The 25,454-nt window shown below is 37.6% G+C and overlaps 1 protein-coding gene across 3 annotated transcripts in view; it reads right to left on the bottom strand.

The window, feature by feature from the left end:
• The window catches only part of VCL (vinculin), a 101,495-nt gene that overhangs the window by 50,429 nt on the left and 25,612 nt on the right, over window positions 1-25,454 (bottom strand). For 2 of the 3 annotated variants that reach the window (XM_067710473.1, XM_067710475.1), the window contains exon 2: window positions 17,497-17,567. In XM_067710473.1, the coding sequence (XP_067566574.1) occupies window positions 17,497-17,567 (71 nt within the window). Of the gene's footprint in view, window positions 1-6,664; window positions 6,685-17,496; window positions 17,568-25,454 lie in introns of those variants that run through there. The other variant, XM_067710474.1, reaches the window with a different exon arrangement.

Consider the following 25,454-nt stretch of genomic DNA (forward strand, 5'->3'; position numbering starts at 1 on the left):
GGACAGAAAAGGGGACAGAAAATAATATTTGAAGAAATAATGGCCACAATTTTTATAAACTTAATTAAAACTTAATTAAACTTAATTAAAGCCCCAAGTCCAAAAAGCTCAATAAAACCCAAGCACAAAAAATACCAAGGGAATTACAACAAGGTACATCATAATGAAGGTACTTAAAACCAATAATGAAGAGAAAATATTAAAAGCAGCCAGAGAAAAATGAGACACTTTATATTACAGAGGAACAAAGATAAGAGTAACAACAGACTTCTCACTGGAAACAATGCAACCCAGAGAACAGTAGAGCAAAGTACTGAAGAACTTTGAGTAGACCCAAAGAAAATATTTCAAAAATTAGGGCAAAATAAAGACTTTTTCAGTATGTAAGGGTTAAAAGAATTCATCACCCAGCAGATCTGAGCTATAAGAAAGTTTAAAGGAAGTCCTTCAGGAAGAAAGAAAATTATACCAGATAGAAGTTTGGATTTACAGAAACAAATGAAGAGCACAAAATGGTAAATATGTGCATCAATATATAAACACATTTTTTCTTATTGTTTAAATCTTTAAAAGATAACTGACTGACTAAAAGCAAGAACTTTTTTAAAACACAAAGTTAATAAAAAGTAAATCTGATTCTGCTGACTAGTTAGACAATGAGAACTGGTTTTGCGAAGGACTGTGGCAGATGTTTTCCACAAATTAAATGAGCTAAATTTACAGAGAAACATATTTAAGATGTGTATATAACACACAACAGGGCAGAAAACACATGCTTTGCAACTAAACTTATGATTTAAAAATATTTAAATGAAAACTTTAAAATATCCAAGGTATTCAAAAATATTCAAGTGTTTCGAAAGTCTTTTAGGGATGTCAGCCACTTATTAAAGAGCACTGGCCTCATGCTTCAAGATATTTTTTTACAGCCATTCCCTCTAGCTGAAACCTCTCTCTCTCTCTCTCTCCCCTCTTTTGCTTGACTAACCCCTACTCATTCTTTTAGGTACCATTTTTAAATGACTGTTCCTTCATGAAACCATCCTATAAGTCTATAAGTACCTTTCTTATGTGCTCCCATGAGACATAAACCCTCCCAGTTTTGTTTTTGCTATCTCCCACAAGAATGTAAGTTCAGCAAGGTCAAGGACCCTATATATCCTATATTCACAGAGTAGAATCCCTGACACATAATAAATGCTCAATAAACATTTATTGAATGAATGAATGGATTTTCACCAAGTACAGGAGATCATGAAACCATCTGGCCATAGAAATCATTAACTTTAAAAGGTCACAAACTTAATTTTATTTCCAGGTAACATGAACCTTGATGAAATTATAGCAAACAAACATAAGCACCACAGAATGCAACTACACCTATTTGAAAGGATACAGTTACTGCACAAGTGTTTCGAATTTGGAAAAAGCAAAAAATAAATGAAAGGAATAACCATCATGGAGAAAGGAAAGAAGAAAAAAAAAAGATGAAATGGAAAAGCTTTACAGAAATCAATTTGATTCTCCACTAATGGTTCCCTTGTGTGGTAAAATGATAGGGCCAAAACAGACACTACACCCTTTCCTTTTACCTACAATGAGACATCTGATCTGTACATTAAAATTTAATGGCATTCATAAATCCAAACAAATCCCACCATGACTAACCAGTAGGCAGAAACAGGAAAGAGTCTGTCTTGTCTGTGGAAAATGAGATTTTATTTAAACATTCAAGCTGCCTGACTTCTTAAAGAGATCTTCTACTTTTTAATACAAATCTGAATTTTTAAAAAGCATTTTAGAGGATGACAGTAGGGATAAGGTCCATTTCCTAAATAATTATAGATCTTGACTATATACTAATAATATTGATTTAGCTACTTTAAATCAATCAACTAGCACATTTTAAGGCTTCTCTCTGCCTCTGAGTCTTCAACCTAAATTAATAGGAAGCTCTTATGCTTTAGATCAATGGACCAATGACAGCCTCACAGGACCCACTCATAACCCTCTAATCCATTCTTCACAGAATTACTACATGATATAAACCCACACAATTTAAGAGATGGAAAGGTTCCAAACTACTCAGTTCCATGTGATTTCAATTATCACTAATCAAGACGCTTTAACTTATGCTGAATTTTTTATTTAAGAAAAATAAAAGGATAACAGATCTAGAGATTATAAAGATTCATTGCCACAAGACATTTTTAAAGGTTCTTCTAGACTGCATCCAGAAGTGAGAATCTTAAATTCCTTTAGTTTAATTTTTTCATAAATTTGTTCATTTAACATACTGAAGACCTACTACTTGCTACACAAGTCCTAGAACTAGATTTGCAGGGGGTGGGGGTGGGCACACTGTGCGGCTTGCGGGATCTCTTAGTTCCCCAACCAGGGATTGAACCCAGGCCCACAGCAGTGAAAGTGCCGAGTCCTAACCACTGGACCACCAGGGAACTCCCTAGACTTTTTTTAAGTCCCTACTTTTAAGGGGTTACCACCTTGGTAGGACAAGACATACATATAAACAAATACAAATTAGTATTTAAAAGTATGCCCAGCACATGCTGAGGGGACACAAAAGTGGAAGTAGTCATTTTTACCTAAGAGATTAGGACAGTTGTGATAGAGAAGGTGAAGACAACACTGCTTCTGCCCTCAGAAGTTCAGTACTACTTATAATGATGATTCTCCTCACAGCATCTCTGAGTTGTTTTTCCAATGGAATAACATTCTCTCCGCTCCCCCCACCTCTCTCCTCCCTCTCTCTCTCTCTCTCTCTCTCACACACACACACACACACACACACACACACACGAACACATGCATGCACACACACAGTCAAGAGTCCTTTCTGTGAACAATAACATGTATTTGCAATAGACCTGGTTTGACTAGGGAGGGCAGTTCACTATCACAAAGGACAGGTAACTTCCTCACCCTGAAGCCAAACAATCTCAATCGGCTTCTGTCAAAATCAGTTATCATGGGCTTCCCTAGTGGCGCAGTGGTTGAGAGTCCGCCTGCCGATACAGGGGACGCGGGTTCGTGCCCTGGTCCGGGAGGATCCCACATGCCATGGAGCAGCTGGGCCCGTGAGCCATGGCCGCTGGGCCTGCACGTCCGGAGCCTGTGCTCTGCAACGGGAGAGGCCACAACAGTGAGAGGCCCACATACCGCAAAAAAAAAAAAAATCAGTTATCATATCCCAGCTCACTGATTTAGATGAGGAAGGGAGAGAGACAGCTTTGGACAAAATAATACAGGCAGACCTTGGAGATACTGAGGGTTTGGTTCCAGCCCACAGAAATAAAGCAAATATCACAATAAAGTGAGACACACAAATGTTTTGTGTGCATATAAACACATATAAAAGTTATGTCTACACTCCACTGTAGTCTATAAATGTTATGCATATAAAAGTTATGTTTACACTCTACTGTAAATATATAAAAGTTATGTTTACACTCCACTGTAGTCTATTAAGAATGCAATAGCATTATGCCTAAGGAAAACAATGTATATACCTTAATTTTAAAATACTTTATTGCTAAAAAATGCTAACCATCATCTGACAGTGTAGGGTTCCTACAAACCTTCAATTTGTGAAAAATGCAGTATCTGCAAAGCACAATAAAGTTAAGTGCAATGAAACAAGGTATGCCTCCTTAAAGGAGAGAGTCTGATGGGCCTATTTAGACATATACTGCTGTATAACTTTAAATCAAAAAGCTCTCTAAAACATTCAACAAGTTAAACTTTCACCCCACCCCCAAAAAACATGTTGGGGGGTGGGGTGGAAACTACCCCATACCAAATTCACTGTTTTAATAAAACCTGACCTTAGACAGTATAGCCATTTAGATTATAAACACTATCACAAAAAATGCATTCTGCTTACTAAAGACTGCAGTGCTATGGAGCAGAACACCTGAAAATCTGACATCATGGAAGTCAGATTACCCTGGAGCACATCCAAGGAAGCAGGTGTTTACCGCTTGGGACCTGTCCTTTCAAGAGAGAGAGCTGGTCAGACCATAAGCATATCCAATCACAAAAAGCACAGACAACACTTGGTAGATAGGAAGGAAACAGGTGGGAGGAAGAAAGAACACAGTCAGCTGGTGGGTGAGGCTTTCCGCCACTGTGGCCATGGCACCCAGCATGTCCATTTCCAACCAGGCTGGCCCTGGCATAATTATCTGGCAGGCAAAATCGACTGGCCGGGCTATTCCTGCTGTCTTCTTAACCCATGTTGAGACTCTCCTTCCCTTCCCAACTGGGCAGGGTCTCTGAGAGATCAAGAAAGGCCCATATTACTTCCAAGTTTGAGAAGCCCATCATATTTAAAAATGAAGAAATGCCAAAACAAGGTCATAAACATGGTGGTATATTTAAGTCGTTACATTGAATAATTTTAATTGCACGATAAACATCTTCTTTTAAGAATCCCTCTCTTCCTCTATGACTACACGTATACCATTTGAAGAAAATACTGAAGTCCAGGCCCTTCATAAATATAAGGCCTGGGTGAGAGGCCAGGGGTTGGGGGTAAGGGGCAGGCCCTCAAACACTCTGCTTTCCCACATTTAGAACCTAACTGCAGATCAGTAAAAATAACTGCTGATGACTCAAAGATTCTCCCTTCGCTATGTATTCAAGCATTTAAACTGTTAACCTGAAGAATGAGCTCTAATGAAATTCCAGGTATTAGCAAGTGATAATGCAGTCTTTCTAGTATCCCTCAAATAGGACGTATGGCCTCTAGTTGTATACCTCTATACAACTCATTCCATCCTCGTATATTTTTGTGCATATACATATGATTTTAAAACTGATAATAATATATGTAAAGATTTCAAAAGACTCAGGGAGATGTGTGAAAATAAAGTATTCTTTTATATACTAGCCATTTGGCACTAATCTTACTTTAAAATAGCAAAAAGCAGAGTCATTCCGTGGCTTCCCAGTACCAGCCAATACGCTTTGCTCCTGGCACTGCCATTTTGAGAAAGGTCAAGGAGTCTTGGCCATTAGTCATTCAGAAACCTGAGTGAAGGCTACAAGCAGTTAGTTTTTAGGAGGAAGTTAGGAACACTGAGTACAATGACAAACTTTAATCTAGTTCAAGTAGCAAGTGCCCAGCACCAACTCACCCCTGTGTATACTGTGTGGTAACACTATAACATCCTGTTCCAACCCTGTGCTCCTAGATTTAAAGATCCTACAGGCCTCATCCACAAATTATTCCTTTCCCTGACCTAACTCAGTGACAGTACCAGACACTGCATGTGTACACCCAAAACTAAACTTAAAAACCACAATGAGTCATACTGAAAACATTCAAAACCCTTTAACAGCAACACCACACTCTTTTTGCTAGAACATGTACATTGAGATAACAAAGCTAAAACACACATAAACATCAAAGGCTCACTAAATTCTTTTATTTCAGATGAGATTAGGAGGGTATGTAGCCAGTTTCAACTTCCCTTCAAACAAAACAGGATTCTGCCAGAGCCCAGAGATAACTGAAAGGGAAGCAGCATGTCGGGGATGGGAAGGTTCGAAGTGTCACTGCTGCCCAAGCTACATCCTCCTCAAGTCTTGCTGGCAGCTTATGAGTCACAACCTTTGAATCCTATAAAGCCTGAATGACTAGTCCTAGTCTTTCTCCCCACCTTCTTTCACCCCTTGTTCAAATCTAGCATCTGTGAAGGGAGAAGAGATTCTGATCCTGCAAGGTTCAATCAAGAACTCTGCTACCTACAGGTCTATCAGCTCCTCTGGTCCTTCCTCCAACTCATGCTGTGGTTACAGCAGAAACAGATAAACATATAAGCAAGTGCGTCTTGCAGATACTAGTAGTTTTCAAATGTATGTTGATGCTGTCGTGATGAATAAAATAAAAATCTATTTTAAAACATTACAAATTCATTGTGACTTTTATTCTTATACATTCTTAATCAACTAATAATAAAGAGTCTCACCATTATTATTTGAAGTTCCTTATGCTGAAAAAAGTTGATAATCACTGTTCTACAGCAGAATGTAATGAATGAGCTAGAGGTGTAAATACCTAAACACAAAGTGAAGTGGAATAGACACACAATGAGAGAATATTTTTACTTATGAGGAAAACTGACAAAAACTAGGATGTGGTTTAAAAAAAAAAAAGAACAAAATCTGGAGATAAAAGTCAACAGTAGGCTAAACAGCAGTCAACAATCATCCTAAAAAAAGATAATAAAAAAATAATTAACAGAATTTAGGATCCAAGAGAATCATAAGCTTGTAACCACTTATAATATTGCTTTGAAATATATAAAGTTAAAACTGACAATTATGAGGAAAACTGACAAATCTACAATTATTATAGATTTCAACAGACCTCAATCATAAACAGTTTATGATTTATAGCAAGACTATAGAAGTCTGATCAATAATACTTATATGTTGACCTAATTGATAAAAAGAGAACCCTATACCCAAGCAGAAGAGAATACACTTTCTTTTTAAGCACACACAGTAGTACACTTACCAACACTGACCACTTATTATGTCACAGAATAATTTCGAAGAATTGATCACATACCAACCAAGACTTCTGGGCACAAAGCAATTAAATTAGAAATGTAACAATTAAAAGATATAAGCATACCGCATTTTATTGCACTTCACTTCACTGCACTTAGCAGATACTGTGTTTTTTACAAATTAGAAGGTTTGTGGCCCCTGTGTTGAGCAAGACTACAGGCATCGTTTTCCCAACATCATTTGCTCACTTCATGTCTCTGTGTCACATTTTGGTAATTCTCACAATATTTCAAAATATTTCATTGTTATGATATTTGTCATGGTGATCTGTGATGTTATTACTGTGATTGTTTTGGCATTTTTTAGCAATAAAATATTTTTAAATTAAGGTATGTACATTGTTTTTTTAGACACATGCTATTGCACACTTAACAGACTACAGTGTAGTATAAAAAACTTTTATATGCACTGGGAAACCAAAAAATTCATGTGACTTGTTTTATTGCGAATATTATGGTAATCTGGAACTGAACACACAACATCTCTGAAATATGCCTGTAGTAGAAAGAATCTTTAAATGTACTACTAAATAATGTACATGGGTAAGAGGAATTCACAACAAAATTACAAAATATTTAGGGCTGAACAACTATTAAAGTACCTACACAGCTGTTTCTAAACTTGTAATCAGAGCAAAATTGAGAGCCCAAAATATTATATTTATTTAAAAACAAGAAATACTAAAAGATAGAAATATTGAAAATAAGATATTCAAATAATAAACCTAACAAAATAAATAATGAACCTAAGAACAGAATTTAATGAAATAGATCTTTGGGGAAAAAACTAATAAAACATAAATCTCCCATAAGAGTGATAAGAAAAAAAAAGGTAGAAATAGATAATACTGAACAAAAAAGGTTAGAGGAAATGCATAATTTCTTAGAAAAGTATCAGATTATCAGAGTTGACTCAAAATGAATTTAAAACCTGAATTAGATAATAAAAGGAATCTGAAAGAGTAATCAAATTTCTTCCTCTAAAGGACACCAGACCCAAGAAAGTTTTAGATACAAGTTTTGCCCAACTTTCAAGGACAGACAATCCTTTTCTTATATAAAATGTTTCAAAGACTAGAAATCTTATTTTATGAAACTAAAATAACCTTGATAACAGAATAAGAAACAAAATAAGAAAATTATAGATCAAGACCCCTTATGAACAAAGAAGCAAAATCTTTTTAAAATATTAAAGTAGAATTTAGCATTGTATATTCTTTTCTAAATCACTACTACATAGGGTTTATCTTAGAAATGCATAGATGGGGGAACTCGACGCTTTGACTGCTGGGGCCCGGGGTTCGATCCCTGGTAGGGGAACTAAGATCCTGCAAGCTGTGTAATGTGGCTGAAAAAAAAAGAAAGAAAGAAAGAAATGCATAGACGGTTCACCATCAGAACAGTTGATACTTATGGAGTAGACCAGAGACCATCTTATAGAGGAAAGGATAAAAACTGCATGATTATCTCAACAGATACAGAAAAAGTATTAAATGAAAACAAGCAATCAGATTTTTTTTAACAAGGTCTTACTACAGGAGACAATAAATGAGAGGAAATTTTTCTATGAAAAAGCTTAAAAAGTAACTGAGTTTATTTTGAGAAAATGACTGAGAAAAAAAGATTGAGAAGCTCAAGAAGAAAGCTAATTTTCACCAAATATCTTTTTTTTTCAGGTACTTTCACATACATTATCTCACTCATTTAAGCCTCACAATAACTATTACATTATGAGAAGAGATTCTTACAAGGAAGGGTGAGAAAGAGTCTTAGCATACTGGATTGAGTACAAGCCTGGTGTCAGATAGTTTAGGGTTTGACTCTTACCTCTGCCGTTTATGTACTAGGTAACTTTCAACAAGTTACTGTGAGCTTCTCTGACTCTCAGCTTCCTCAACTGCAAGACGAGGTGCATTAAAAAACACAGTATAGGGCTTCCCTGGTGGCGCAGTGGTTGAGAGTCCGCCTGCCGATGCAGGGGACACAGGTTCGTGCCCCGGGAAGATCCCACATGCCGCGGAGCGGCTGGGCCTGTGAGCCATGGCCGCTGAGCCTGCGTGTCCGGAGCCTGTGCTCCGCAACGGGAGAGGCCACAACAGTGAGAGGCCCTAGTACCACACACACACACACACACACAAAAACCACAGTATAAAGTACCCAGCTCATAAAAGGTACTCAAGAAATAGAGCTATTTTTACAAGGCTCTTTTGCTTCTATTAAGGAAAGAACAAGAAAGATTTTAAATAGAGGTAAGAAAAAAAAACTTAAACCTTGAGAACTTCTTAATTTGAGATTGGACCTATATAGTCAAGGTAATCATTAAGGGAATACTAGTGTCTAATTACTTTGAGTGTTTCTGTTTGTATTTGCAGGGTAGGGTTGGGGCAGCCAACGGCCTCAATTCATCTATAAAATAAAGCAGTTGGATTAAATAATCTCTATGATTCTTTTTAACTTTAAAATATTATGACTTTAACTTCTTTATAGCTTAAGGAGGTGTAAGACACTGCAGTACATCACAAATTACATACATAAAATTCCTTCTTTGGAAATACTCAGGAAAACTGTAAATCGTTATCCTCTACGAGTAGTATAAAGTTAGTAGTGCCTGGAAAGAGAGTGGTGGACCACCTGACTTCTTGGAAGTCAGATTATGGAAAGAACATGGACTTGGAAGCCACGAGACCACCAACAGGAAACATGTTCTGCCACTTACATGCTGAGCAAACTTGGGTGAGTTAAAGTTTGTCAAACCTCAGTTTTCTTATCCATAAGATGAATGTATTAATACCTTGAAGTTGATGTTCTCAGAATTACATGAGAAAATAAAAATATGTAAGTACCTCTCCCAATAATACATACTCAATAAATGTGAGTTCCCTCGGCCCCTTGAGTTCCCTTCAATCATGTGACTGATCACTCTGTTGACAATGGAAACCAAAGTATTACATGTTTAAAGTATTATTTGCTTACTTCTTAATCATGAAGTGTATACAAATTAAAATAAGGGTTAAATCCCTGCCAAGTTGTTTAGAACTCTTCCACAAGTTAATAAAATACCCAGAGTTCATTATTGAAAAGACTCAAAACTTAAATCACTTTTGCTTGAGAAAGTCTGTGAAAAATAGTAGTACTCAACTATGTTTAATGTGGCAAGTTCAAAGGTGAACTATTTAAAGTTTGAGTGCTTGCTCTAGGTCAAAAATGCAACAAGTCAGCTGACAGATGTGAATGATTATCTCATAGTTACTTGGTCATCTATGTTAAGTAACAAAAATCTTCTCTTAAAGTAGCAATGGAAGGATCACTAAAAACTCAAAGTTTAAAAAACAAAAAATAGGGCTTCCCTGGTGGCGCAGTGGTTGAGAGTCCGCCTGCCGATGCAGGGGACACGGGTTCGTGCCCTGGTCCGGGAAGATCCCACATGCCGCAGAGCAGCTGGGCCCGTGAGCCATGGCCGCTGAGCCTACGCGTCCGGAGCCTGTGCTCCGCAACGGGAGAGGCCACAACAGTGAGAGGCCCGTGTACCGCAAAAATAAATAAATAAATAAATAAAAATAAAAAACTAAAAAACAAAAATTAGAATCACACATTAGCCCCAGAGAAGCACAGTGCATTGAGTGGTATGCTCAAAGAATTAATATTTTATTTATTTATTTATTTATTTTTGGCTGTGCTGGGTCTTCGTTTCTGTGCGAGGGCTTTCTCTAGTTGTGGCAAGCGGAGGCCACTCTTCATCGTGGTGCGCGGGCCTCTCACTATCGCGGCCTCTCTTGTTGCGGAGCACAGGCTCCAGACACGCAGGCTCAGTAGTTGTGGCTCATGGGTCTAGTTGCTCCGCGGCATGTGGGATCTTCCCAGACCAGGGCTCGAACCCATGTTCCCTGCATTAGCAGGCAGATTCTCAACCACTGCGCCACCAGGGAAGCCCCAAAATTAATACTTTAAAAAGATATTCTGGGGCTTCCCTGGTGGCGTAGTGGTTGAGAGTCCGCCTGCCGATGCAGGGGACACAGGTTCGTGCCCCAGTCTGGGAAGAGTCCACATGCCGCGGAGCGGCTGGGCCCGTGAGCCATGGCCGCTGAGCCTGCGCGTCCGGAGCCTGTGCTCCGCAACGGGAGAGGCCACAACAGTGAAAGACCTGTGTACCGCAAAAAAAAAAAAAAAAAAAAAAAGATATTCTGGCCACTTTCACCAAAAAGAGTGTTTGAAAATTCAAATTTCCTCACAAATTATTCTGATTGTTCAAGATCAAAAGCAAAGAAAAAAGCTAAATATGAGGGCTATGATCTAAAAACATGACACTACTACTTTAAGTCAAAAGAAATCTAAATTAAGTGTAAGCATGTTTAAATCCTTTTCAAATTTCTTCTTTGTACATGAGTATCAGTCAAGGTAAAATTGTACAAATACAGACCATAATTGTGCTTAACTAATAAAGTTTAAGGGTTAAAACATGGCAATTTCCTAGGAAATATGATTAATGGCAATTATGTAGATTGCCACTACATACACCCTTTCACAAAGTATTTTAGGAACATTCTTTTATTTGATAGGCTTAGACATTACAATATGTTTCAAAAATAGTCCAAACTGGTGAATCAATCCAAGTTTTGATGATTTCAAGCAGACTGTTCAGAGCAGCGCTGAGACAGAGTGGCGACACTTCACAGTTCTAAAATGAAACTATTTGCCTGCCAACAGACAAAGCGCTTTATGCCCTTTTTAAGGAGTTCATACCACGGAGACCACCTCACAAGTGACACCTTTTGATATATTCAGATACTAAACACCCCTGGATACGGGCCAAGCACTGCCTTCCTTATCCATTTCTGCTCCATTGCAGAAATAAGAATGAAATTCCACCGTATACTGCAATAGCAGTTTTTCTGAGGCTAAGAAAATAGTTTGCCACAAACATTTTTTACCTATTAAGAAATCAGCTTGAAGCAAATCCCTGCTGACAGGAAATGAATCTGGTCAGTTTGACACACAGCTTACTCTCCTTCACTAGCACCTATTATTCATCCTGTATTGGCTATGACTCTTCCTGAAAAACCACCTTCATCTTGTCATTTGAGTTACTGCTCAAGAAGCGCAAAGCTTCCCTACCACCCAATTCCAAATTCCTCTGCCTGGCTTTCAAGGGCTTCATCATCTGACCCAACTACCTAAGCTTAGTTCCTACCACCCCCACCATGACTGTTTCTCTCCTCAAAGCCCCCATGACTGACTCATGCTGCTCATTCCACCTGGAGTATTTTCCTTTCTTCCCACACCTGCCCCCACTTCCAGTACTTTCCTTTTTCCCTACATCTGTCCTCCCAAGTCCAACTTCCTAAATGAGCCTCTTTCTACTATTCCTACCTACAATGGTAGCACTCCTTCTCTCCTATTATAAAGTCAGTCTGTTTTACAGCTCTTCAATTTGAAATTTCTTAAAGCACTTTCTTAAAAATCTCTCTGTAGCAGCAGTTCACCTTAGTGCCTCCATGATACACAGAAGAATAAAACTCTCAATATATGACCTATCCCTTTGGGTGTACCTGCAATTATGCACAATTTCCAGCCGCAACAGCGATATTTCCACTAATTTCTCCTGCACTAAAGAAAGCATAATAAAAAGCCAGTGAATATATTATATTTCAATAAAAGTTAAAAGGAAAAAAACAAAACCTAGTGAGTGGGAATGAGAGGAATGTTATTATATATGTGATCTTGAATATGCTCAATTTACTTTTTTTAAATAAAGCATTTGCAAACTTTGGCACTTTATTACTATTAATAAATAACTTGTAATACATCTTACAAGTGATCATTCATAATAAGGACAATTAAAAACTGCTATTCTATGTAGCACTTAGCATGCTAGACACATAGAAAGCAATCAATAAATATTCTATTAACCAATTAGTGTGTCTAGCCCATTAATAAATCGCACATAACTATTACAGCTGCTGCAGCTGCCTGATGATAATGATTGATGACAATGATGCAAAGTACAAACACAAAGAACAGTAGCTGAATCTCCTGCTGACAGTCTCTAAAGGACCAAATGACTTCTTATAGGGTGAGTCTAACCACTATTTTAACAGTACAGCATGACCGTGGCACTCCTGAAGTCTACAAAGATCACAGCAGTTTCTGTGGCAATCATCACGCAACCCTACACCTCTTGTGCAACACTGTGGCTATTAATGCAATCTGGTAAAATTAGTAAATTGTAAACTCTATTTGCCAGTAAAGTCAGGAATCAGATAACTTTTGCTCCACCCAAGAGAAAGCCTTCCTGTGACAATGCAAATCTTGTTCTATATTAAAATGGCCCTCACTTTTACAGTAAGGAATTGCCCAAGCATTGGAGTCCCTCATCAACAGTTACAACCCAAATGTATGATCTTTAACTGATATTAAACCATTCTCCAACATTCCAACATGCCCTTAATTGCCAGTCACACAAATAGACTATGATTTGATTTTGAGAGCCCCCCCAAATCCTGAAAATGTCAAAAATTCTGAAAATGACATATCCTTCCCTGAAAAATCTCTAAATCTACATCAGATTGCTTATGTATAAATCCATCTAGAGATCAACAGTCTTCTGTTTTCTCTAGCCCTGACATTCTAACATTCTAGGAGTAGAGATTGATCCAAGAATAAATTTTTAAACTTATTTTCTAGCGTTGTCAAAGCAGACACTATTTAGAAGTCCTTGTCAAAGTAGAGACAGCAGAAGCATCAGTCTGTCATGCCCTGGAAACTTCCAAACATCAACCAAACAGCCCAAAAGAATGTACTACTCAACAGTTCCAAGGATGTCATTAATTGCTTCCATGTGTTTCCCTCTCTGTCCCTTCCCCAACCTAGTAAAGTTATTTTTTGCTTCATTTTGCATTCTAAAGAAAAGCATAAAGAGCCCTCATGTTTTAAACTGCGGAATACTTATTCATCCCCCAAATTTGTTTGATAATATCAGCCATATTGTTTTTGTACTCCAGGCTATTTTCAGGTAACATTTCAGAGTGTGGCATATTAAGTCGTGTACTTTTTAAACACTGCTCAGTAAATATTTCAGTTGGTCATAACACAATGTTTTTCCCTGACTCCTCAAGGCGACCAGGGTTCTCCCTGAATGGCATGATAAAGGTTAAAACCTCTGAATGGTTTCATATCCATTAATGATCCTTACCTAAATCAGTGGTTTCATTAAACATTGCATAATCATGACTTTCTAATTCTGTCATTTATTCCACTTTTATTGGTTAGAATTTCCCCCATCAACTAGAGCTATTAGGTTACTGTGAAATAAAGTATGCCCAAGAGAGAAAGGATAGTTACAATTTTTTTTTTCTTATGATGAGAACTTTTAAGATCTACTCTCAGCAGGGCTTCCCTGGTGGCACAGTGGTTGAGAGTCCGCCTGCCGATGCAGGGGACGCAGGTTCGTGCCCCGGTCCGGGAAGATCCCACATGCCTCGGAGCGGCTAGGCCTGTGAGCCATGGCCACTGACCCTGCGCGTCCGGAGCCTATGCTCCGCAACGGGAGAGGCCACAGCAGTGAGAGGCCCGCGTACTGCAAAAAAGATCCACTCTCAGCAACTTTCAAATATATAATACAGTATTATTAACTATATTCACCATGCTGTACATTATATCTTCATGACTTATTTATAACTGCAAATTTATACTTTTTGACTCCCTTCCCCATCTTGCACACCCCCCCACCTCCCCACCTCTGGCAACCACCCACCTGTTCTCTGTACTTATGAATTCATTTTTTTAAATATTCTACATATAAATCATATAGTATTTGTCTTTCTCTGACTTATTTCACTTAGCATGATGCCCTCAGGGTCCATCTATGTTGTTACAAACAGCAGGATTTCCTTCTTTTCTATGGCTGAATAATATATTATATATATATCACACCTTTATCAATTCACCCATTGATGGACACTTAGGTTGTTTCCATATCTTGACTATTGTAAATAATGCTGCAATCAACATGGGGTGCAGATATTTTTTTCAAGATAAGTGATTTTATTTCCTTAAGATAAATACCCAGGGATTTCCCTCATGGTGCAGTGGTTAAGAATCCACCTGCCAATGCAGGGGACACAGGTTTCAGCCCTGGTTCAGGAGGATCCCACACGCCACAGAGCAACTAAGCCTGTGCACCACAACCACTGAGCCTGCACTCTAGAGCCCGCAAGCCACAACTATGGAGCCCAAGGGCCACAAATACTGAAGCCCCCTCACCTAGAGCCCATGTTCCGCAACAAGAGAAGCCACTGCAATAAGCCCACGCACCGCAACAAAGAGTAGCCCCCGCTTGCTGCACCTAGAGAAAACCCACGCACAGCAACAAAGACCCAACACAGCCAAAAATAAAAATAAATAAATAAAATTTAAAAATTAAAATAAATAAATACCCAGAAGTGGAATTGCTGGATCATGTGATATATCTATTTTTAATTTTTTGAGGAACCTCTGGAAAGATAGGACAAATGCCTCTTTTCTTTAAATTTCCCATTACCAGAGTAAGGGGCTGGTGTCCTAGTTACCACCAAGGGTGATCAATGAGGTTTTGTTTTGTTTTAAAGTTACCCACTTTTCTGAAAATATCATCACAACTAGGGTACTCCTTAATTTTTCTAAGTCCCCAAGGAAGCCTGTGAGAGAGCATATAGCATATTTCAAAGGTATATTTCTGGGAATAAGCAGAAATGAGTTTCCTGAAGAAATTCATTTACCAGTCAAATGATATTCATAGGCTTGAATGTGAAGGGTTAAAAGGAACTTTTTATAGGGTCATCAAGTCCAACTTCCCCGATATTTTTTTTTAACATCTTTATTGGAGTATAATTGCTTTACAATGGTGTGTTAGTTTCTGCTTTATACCAAAGTGAATCAGCTATACATATACATACTTCCCTGATATTGAATCTCCCTATACACTATCTCCCCATGCTCTGTACCTTCCAGGGGTTGAGGGGCAAATGGGTACAAGCTAGAGCTGTGTTTTTAATGTACAGTAAATGCAAGTTTAATTACACTATGTTTAACTGACAGCATAGGACTCTTAATATTACCATGCTGATGAAATGGCACATAAATAAAGTAGGCTCATACTGGTTAGAGCTGGAAGAAACCCAGGATGCCACCAAGTCCAAAGAGGGCAAGTTTAAAAAGAGACTCCCACAAAACAGACTCTGCAAAAAACAGATGCTTCTGGTACCTTACTTCCTGACACATGAACATTTTGCAGAATTAACAGAAACAGTTCTGTAGAAGCACCCACTAAAGTAAGTTAGAAATAAGAAGATACCAATATGGGTGAAATTCTCATCTGTTCAATGAAAATAATAGACCATAAGGAGGATAAAAATAAAGGAACACTTTTTGCTTTATTTTAAATTGTGATATATAACATACATACAGAAAATTGCACAAAACATATATATAATATAATGAATGATTATAAAACAACCACTCATGTAACTGAACAGTTAAATCAAGAAATAGAACATTATTACCACTTTAGAAGCCCCTGCATGCCTCTCCCTGAGTAGAGCCCTCTTCCTTCCTCCCGGAGTACCACTATGCAGACTTCTGTGTTCATTATTTCCTTATTCGTCTTTATCTTTTTACCTTATAAATAGGCATCCCTAAACAACAGTTTATTTGTTTTTGAACTTTAAATAAATGGAACCTACCTACATATCTATATCTCTATCATTCACTTCCCTTAATTATTTTTCAGATTCATTCATTCTTTTTTAATTCATAAAATTAACCATTTTAAAATGAAATATTCTCATTCCTTTTTATTACTGATTAATATTCCAATTGATGACTATACCATGATCATTTTTATCCATTCTACTGTAGATAGACCAGTGGTATCATCATGAACAATGTTGATATCAGTATTTTTGTATATGGATCCTAGTGTACATGGGCATAAGTTTCTTTAGGGAACATACCGGGAGGCAGAGAAATTGCCTATTTTCCACTTTACTAATGCCCAACTCTTTCCCAACGTGGCTGCACCAATTTACATTCCCAGCAGCAGTGTCCCAATTGCTCCACATCCACACCAACAACTGATATTATCAGACTTCTTAATTTAGGAGCTTATAATAGAACAATTTGCAGTTCTCTGATGACTACTGAGATAGAGCACCTTCTCACAGGTTTGCTGGCCATTTGGATTTCCTTTTTTGAAGTGCCTATTCAAATTCTTTGCCCTTGTTTTTTAAAACTGAATAGACTTATCTCTTTCTTATTGATTTGTAGAGGTTCTACTTTTTTTTTTTTTTTGTCTTATGCATCAGGCTTTACTTTTACTTAGGACGTGACTGCCATAAAAAACAAAGTCATTAATCAAAGACAACATAATCAAGAACCTGAGAAGCTTTAACTAATCAAAAGTTGTATCTCTGCTTACTTTACATAGGATAGGCCAAAATGTCCAGCAATTATTTGTAGGAGTATTAAGTGATATGTAAATATAACTTAAATTTAAAACGCTACTGAAATATGTGACAAAACACTTTTTTTTTTTAAGTTTGTATCCACTGTTATCTCCAAGCAAACGTATTTAGTACACAATCCAGACTCATGCATGCTAAGGTCAGAATGTTTCTGAATCCTTTCCATTCTGAAAAACAAAATTCAGAAGTCACAGTTTGATTAAAAATTATGTCAAAAATGCCTAACACCAATGAATAAAATCAACAGTAGGAAATTTGACTGCTGAAAAATGAAAAATTAAAATTTCAACTGTAAACAGAGCTTTATATTTAAAAAAAAAAAAATTGCTCCTACAGTATTTTTCCTTTCCTAACAAGAGGATTATTCTGCTTAGCAATAGAAGAATGCTTTAATTACTTACTTAATAAATGCTGGTGGCATATCTCTCTTCAAAATCTGATCCTCAGTGGTTTGAACAGTCTCTTTTCCAACCTACAGGGAAAAACGATTCACAATTCAAATTTAAATTCTCAGACTTTTAAAACTATTATTTAAACATATTTGAGGGCTTCCCTGGTGGTGCAGTGGTTGAGAGTCCGCCTGCCGATGCAGGGGACACGGGTTCGTGCCCCGGTCCGGGAGGATCCCACATGCCGCGGAGCAGCTGGGCCCGTGAGCCATGGCCGCTGAGCCTGCGCGTCCGGAGCCTGTGCTCCGCAACGGGAGAGGCCACAACAGTGAGAGGCCCGCGTACCGCAAAAATAAATAAATAAATAAATAAATAAACTTAAAAAAAACATATTTGAAACACATACATTACACATTATCATTGAAAATGATAGATTTGAAGAAAATTTCTGGATTTTTTGAAATTATCAAGATTGCTCCCACATATGTTTCCATAATACACTTGGATAACAATATAGAGTGCAAACATAATGTATTAACCCTGTTCCAGAGTAATTAATTTGAAGGCATCATTGAGCACAGTGAGAAAAAAAAAATTCATCATTGAGAATATATATGTTTGTGTGTATTTATGTTTAATGACAAACTGCTACATCTCTGAAAGAGTACATGGAGTACATTAAGTACATGAATCCAGTTAGGTAAGCTAAAAATGTCTATTCAGAAAAAAACTAACATTACTGGAACTGGAAAAATATGTGAAACAATAACTCTGAAACTAGAAACCAAACATATGAAAGTACACAACTTAACTAGTAATCAACATGATGTTTTCCCTAATCATAGAGCATCTTAAAAAGAAATAATATATAATGCTAAATGTTGCAATGGAATAGTTTTACACCCTGCTGGTAGCAATGTAAACTGGTATATTCTCTTTGGAAAATCATTTGCTAGTATGTGTTAACAGACAAAAACGTCCTATCTAGGAATTCCACTTATGAGAATACACCCTATAAGCAATAATACCAAGTGTGGTAATCACAATATTTACAAAAATATTCACTATCATGTTAGTTAAAAAAGCAAAAACATTTTCAAAATAACTTACCAACAATGAGGAACAGTTAAGTAAATTAAGATATATCTTTAGACTTAGTACTACAGGGCCATTAAAACAATGGTTATAAAGACTCAGCACTATGGGAAAATGTTTATGACATTATACTTCGTTTAAAAGGAGAAATAAAAAATAATAAATACACTATGATTACAACAAACCCAAAACTCATTATGTACAAGGCAAAATACTGAAAGAATATAAAACAAAATGTGTTTATTAATGCTTGCAAAATTTTGAGTGAATTTGTATCTGTATTTCCTGTTTTCTAATTTTCTGAAATGTGTATATATAATTTTTGTAATTTAAAATGTAACATTAAAATGTTACTCTTGGTTACTTAAGTGTAATTATTTCCTACCTAAAAATTTTATTAATTATCTATCATTTTATATAAATCTTCCCCAAAAGTAATGGCAAAAAATTTTAAAAACATATCAAAATACTGCCACACTAACCGGATTGTGTGCATGTGCACATGTATTTATTATACCACAAATGGTATACATACTCACTTTCTTTAAAATCATTCCTATGTAGGGCTTGGATGTCAATTTTTCTTTAACTATATCATATATTACAAAGCACTCTAAAAGAAGCAAACCTTAATATAAGGAATAGTGAAATTCACCCTTTTATCAATATAAAGCTATTTAGGAATATTAAATCATAAATATAAACCACATTTTAATGCAGAAATCTGTGAAATTTTAAAAACCCAGAATGGAAAGTATCGCAATCCTATTATTTAACCGTTTAACTTTTATTGAGTTTAAAGAAGAAAAACGAGTTTAAAAAATTCCTAAATGCACAGTAAAGCAGCTTAAGCAAATAACACAATAAACTATTCTCAGGGAATACCAGTCAGGCATGAGTTAATAAATACAAGTTTTTTCTCTCAAGTTAATAGCTCAGAAAAAAGCAAGACACATATACCACTGTGTAATAGCCAGTGCTTTTGTAGACAATGGACTGTCTGTATCATAATAAAACCCTTTCAAATCAGCAGCTGGTTCTCTAGAGTTTCTCAGATCAAAACATGACAGAATATTTCCAGATGTATTGTTCACCATAGTTTCTAACAAAAATCAGCCATTCAAAAAGCTGTGGGCCATGACTTCATGAAGGAAAAGATGAAGTGCAGCAACAGTCACTCGTTCATACTAAGCATAAAGGGTCTACAAGGATATTCACACTTAGAGCAACGGCAATTCCTTTTATTTTACACACCACGTGTACATATATAGAGAGAGCCAAAGAGAGACAGGGGTAGAGAGAAAGAGAGAGAGAGTGTGCAAGCCAGGCGAGTGGGGAAGAGTTCCCCTTATATCTCCTTTAGAAAGTATTCAGTTATTCAGTGTTATTAAACATTTACTGAATGCAAGTACATGTGCCAGTCACTGTTCCAGGTACTTTAGACAGAACGGGAGTAAAAATAAGTTTCCTTCCCTCATGGAAGTTATATTCCAGTGGGAGTAGACAGAGAGAGAGCACACAAGTAAATAAATAAATAAATAAACAAAATCATTCCAGGTAATAGTAAAGATGATGCTATAAAGAGTATGGGGTAGGAGTAGAGGGGGCCTACTTTAAAAAGTGTGGACAGGGCTTCTTCCCTGGTGGCGCAATGGTTAAGAATCCACTTGTCAGTGCAGGGGACACGGGTTTCAGCCCTGGTCCGGGAAGATCCCACATGCCGTGGAGCAACTAAGCCCGTGCGCCACAACTACTGAGCCTGCGCTCTAGAGCCCATGAGCCACAACTACTGAGCCCATGTGCCACAACTACTGAAGCCCGTACGCCTAGAGCCCATGCTCCGCAACAAGAGAAGCCACCACAATGAGAAGCCCACCCACTGCAACAAAGAGTAGCCCCCGCTCGCCACAACTAGAAAAAGCCTGTTGCACAGCAACGAAGACGCAATGTAGCCAAAGATAAAAATAAATTAAATAATTTTTAAAAAACTCAATAGTGATAAAACAAACAATCCAATTAAAAAAAAAAAAAAACAGTGGACAAAGAAGTAACATTGGAGCTGAGATTCTGAAGCTGAAAAGGAACTACTCATGCAAGAGCTGGAAAGAACAATCAAGAGGGAGAAGCAAGAAAAAGGCCCAAAGGCAGGAAAGTTTGGGTGTACTAAAAGAGCCTTAAGGAGGCCAGAGTGGCTGAAGCTCAGTGAGGGGGGTAGGTGTGGTGATGAGGTTGGGTAAGAAGGCAATGGTCATATCACAAAAGAGCCTTTTAGGCCAAGTTAAGGTGTTTGGAATCTTTCCTAAGTACAACAGGAAGCAGGAGTGCTAAACAAGAGATTGACATGATGTTTTTTTTTTTAAAGGACATTTTGCCTGTTAAAAGGAGAAGTGATCTTAGCAAGCAAGGAGAAGCAGAGTGACCAGTTAGGAAGCTACTGTAGTTGTCCAGGGCAATGATGGTAGTGACTTAAACTAAGACACAAAAGTGGACATGGAGAATTAGTTCTTTTGGAGGAAGAGCTAATGGGACTTGCTCTTGAAATGGGTGAAGTAGGGGTTGGGGAGTGGACTGACAGAAAGAAAAATTTAAAATAACACGTAGGTCAATTAAGTAAAATGTCTTCAAAAGCAGCAATGCTAAAAGGCTGATGTATAGCAAAGATTTAACATGAAAGGATAAAACAATCATGAGTAAACCAGGCAAAACCACTGAAACAGTTTTTCAATAGCAACTATTCTGACCCCAGTGGAGGTAATTACTAAAGAATGAATTCTATTTAACTATTTTAGGTCTCTTTGGTAAAGGTAGGGGGTTGGTGAGGAAACAGAAATAGACAATAAAAACATACTCAAGGGCTACTTTTTTTTTTTTTTTTTTCGGTACGCGGGCCTCTCACTGTTGTGGCCTCTCCCGTTGCAGAGCACAGCCTCCAGATGCGCAGGCTCAGCGGCCATGGCTCATGGGCCCAGCTGCTCCGCGGCATGTGGGATCTTCCCGGACCGGGGCACGAACCCGTGTCCCCTGCATCGGCAGGCGGACTCTCAACCACTGCGCCACCAGGGAAGCCCAAGGGCTACTTATTTTAAAACTATTTTTAAGTATTTAAGTGATGTGAACTAAATCTGATTTATTATTCTAAGCTGTATTCATAACTGCAGTGATAGTATCCACAGTCACTTTGATCTTCAATACACTCAGCCTATAATTAGGTTACACACAATGAATGGTCCTGTTTTTAAGGCATAACACATAAAACGTGACGATGTAGAATGAATGCCATTTTTACTCGGAGAATTGATTTTGGGCAATGCTGTCCAACAGAACTTTCTGTTATGATGGAAATGTTCTATTTAATTTGTGCTATCCAGTACAGTAGCCATTAGCCACTTGTGGCTACTAAGCACTTGAAATATGGCTCGTGCAACTGAAGAACTGAATTATTACTTTTATTTAATTTTAATCTTTTTTATTAACACTATTTTTTAAACAGCCATTTTAGGTTTACAGCAAAATTGAGAAGATACAGAGATTTCCCCATATACTCCCTGCCCCCATACCAATAGCCTCCCCCATTATCAATGCCCCCCACCAGAGTGGTACATTTGTTACAACTGATGAACCTACCATTGACACATCATAATCACCCCCAAATTCATAGTTTACATTACATTCCACTCTTGGTGTTGCACATTCTATGGGTTTGGACACATGTATGACAGGTATCCATGATCATGGTATGACACAGGGTTTTGCCCTAAAAATCCTGTGCTGTGCCTATTCATCCCTCCATCCCAAACCTCTGAAAACCACTGATCTTTTTACTGTCTCCATAGTTTTGCCTTTTCCTGAACATCATATAGTTAGAATCATACAGTATATAGCCTTTTCAGGTTGTCTTCTTTCATTTAATTTGAATTTAAATTCCACACGTGCTACAATACTGGACAGCTGAGGTCTATGGGACTTGCACTGTCTCCTAAAACTGGTCTTCCTGCCTCCAAACTCCTTCTTCTAATTCACTCTTCACATGGCTGCTAGATTAACCTTGATTTTTACCTTTGCTACGTGGTGTCTTCAGAGAAGAAGGGAGCTGGGCCTAGAGAGACAGCAGTTGCCACATGGAGGAGAGAGGGATCAGACAGCCCAAGCACAAAGAAGAGCACAGACCAAGCCTCAAATGTGTTTGAGCACACGGTTGACTAGACAAAAAAAACAGGCTGGTGTGCCTTCAGCAAAGGAAATGAGGCTAGAAAGGAAAGCTGGAGTCAGCCTGGGAAGGGCTTTGTGTGCCAAGGGAAGGCAGAGAGGATTATGTAACTTAACCTGCCCATTTATTCAAAGGCTGTCATCCTTTGTTCTAGATCTAGATCTTTTCAATTCAGTTCTATCGCTGTATCAAGTATCAAGTCAAGAACTTCCAAAGAAGCCAGTTTCTAAGGATATGCAGGACCAGAAAGGCATCTTCTATGTGTAAACAGCTGGCAAAACCTATTGAGGAGAGCTGGACCAGGAGATGACAGGAAATGCGCTTTCCTTTGCTCTCCCCACACTATCAAAACAAAAAGTTTCTACAGCAGCCATCTTTTCCAAATAAAAAGAGTAGAGCAATTCAGAAAGGGATTCACAAAATGCTCTTTGTTAACTAGCAGGAATCTTCACGGCTTGTGGAAAAACATTATTCCTGGAGGTCAACCTTAGTATGGGGAAGCATATGATTTCCTAGTACAGGCCACAACTTTGCAAACAAGTGGGAAGTGATCAACTTGACAAATGCTTCTCGAACCTGTACATCACCAGGTCATCAAAATTCCTGGCTAGTTAAGCCAAATGTTTTTGCTACATACATGTTAAGAGCACGTGTATGGGAATTTGGTGACTTGATTTCTAGTTCCAGCTTAGCTAATAAACGGCTATGTAACCTCAAATAAATCATTTGATTACTCAATTATTTCTTCTATACTACATGATCTCATTGGGGGTCTTCTTACTCGTCTACTGTGTGTTGGCCAAACTCCCTTTTAGCTCTCTGATGAAGAAAACTTACTTTTAAATTTATATTTTCTACCTTAAGTCCTCATTTTCTACCTCAAATTCTTTTGCAGAACAAGGTATAAAACGATTAATAAATACAAAATTTAAAAGCTCTCACTTCCTACACATTTTATCTGTATGTTTTATGAGTATGAGATTAAACTAAAGTTGATGCCTGATTTTTTTAACCTTAAAATAAGTCTTATTCCCTCTGAAAAAAAAGACCTATATGTTAAAGGGCTTAAAAAAAAAAAAAAACGCAGAGAAAAGAATGACAAATAGGTCTTAGTTGTAGTCTTAAGTTCTCAGCAGCTTTTCCAGGTCAGCATTTAACAACAACCCTTTCAAAGTAATCTAACTTTACAGTAAATACATTTTATTGCTTCCAAACTTTATTCCATTGCTGAAACTCAGATTTGTTGGTTCTATTCACTGCTAAAATTATATCTTTTATTTTCTTCTTCAGAGAATTGCTTCTAACTCCTGAGGCCCAATTCCATTCAATTCAATAAACAGGCAGTAAGTGCCAACTATGTGTCCGCTAGGTGGTGGGAAGAGAATGAGAGAAGAAATAAAGCATCCTTAGACATACAACTGAAAGAATGGTAGTGAATGAGTAAAAGGCCTGGGGGCATTTTTAGGGGGCTTTGCAGGAAGATGTTTCTTTTGAAGAGCTCTTACTTTGTTCCGTAGTTAATTTAAATATCTTTTGTTCACTACATGACTTTAGTTCAAAATTCTATGTGAGAGGCCTTTTGTCTTCTGCTGTTGTTATTACTCCTTTTATCACAATCTACTCGACTTGGTTCAGTAATTCAGTAGAGAGACTTGGTTTCTTTCCAGCAAAAAAAAAAAAGCTTGGCTGGTTCAAGTCACTACCCAGACTAAAAAATATGTTAATGTAGGTGTCTCCCTTAGCTAGACTAGGTATAAGAAAACAAGAAGACAAAACACAGTAGGGAGGACTTGTGTTAGCGATTTGTACAGTATAAGTGGTAACTATAGAGCATTATGTTAAAAAGGTGGCAGGGAGATGGTAATCAACAGAAGTTGCTAATGTATTTAGACAAGAAGATACAAATGATGAAAATGTAAGCCTAACTTAAAATTACAGTAGGCCAAGCCAAGCTATGAGATCAACTGACTGACCAACTGATTATGACCAGACAAGGGAGTGTGCATCCATCTGTCTATTAGTTTGGCTCAAATCAGTGTTTCTTACGGCATAAGTATCAATCTATTATACTGAACAGCCATTCTGATAGGCAGCTGCGTCCAGTACCACATGTGGGTCATACAAGGAAAATAATAATGTATGTGACCCAACATCAGCAACACTTTTGGTTGTTTTCCTGCAGTGCTTGGTGATGGACTTGTGATCTATCCACCCCCTCACTGGTACCTTTTGTATCATTCACAGAGGGCACACCAGAGCCAAGTGTTTAAAAAAGCCATATATACCAGAAAAACCAGGACTCTCTAAGCTACTCTGATTTCCAACTCACTCATTCATTTAATCAAGCACTTATTGAGAACTTCCCATGTGGTAGGCACTATGTACAACACTGTGTGTGATGGGAATACAAAAAATAAGTGAGACTCAGGCCTCGCCCTTCACAGACAGGACAAATGTTTAAACAAATCATTGTAACACAGGGTAATGCTCTAACAAGAGTTATATCCAAGTTTCACAGAGGAAAAGAAACTCTAGGAAGGCTGATAAGAGTTCTCCAGGAATAATGGGACTTGGGGAAAAAACGAGAGGTTTCCAATAGTGGAGAAGCATATGTGAAAGTATGGCCAGTTCAGGGAACACAGACCCATCTGGCTGGAACACAGGGTAT

This window comes from Pseudorca crassidens, chromosome 16 (assembly GCF_039906515.1).
Source record: "Pseudorca crassidens isolate mPseCra1 chromosome 16, mPseCra1.hap1, whole genome shotgun sequence".
NCBI classification, from domain to species: Eukaryota; Metazoa; Chordata; class Mammalia; order Artiodactyla; family Delphinidae; genus Pseudorca; species Pseudorca crassidens.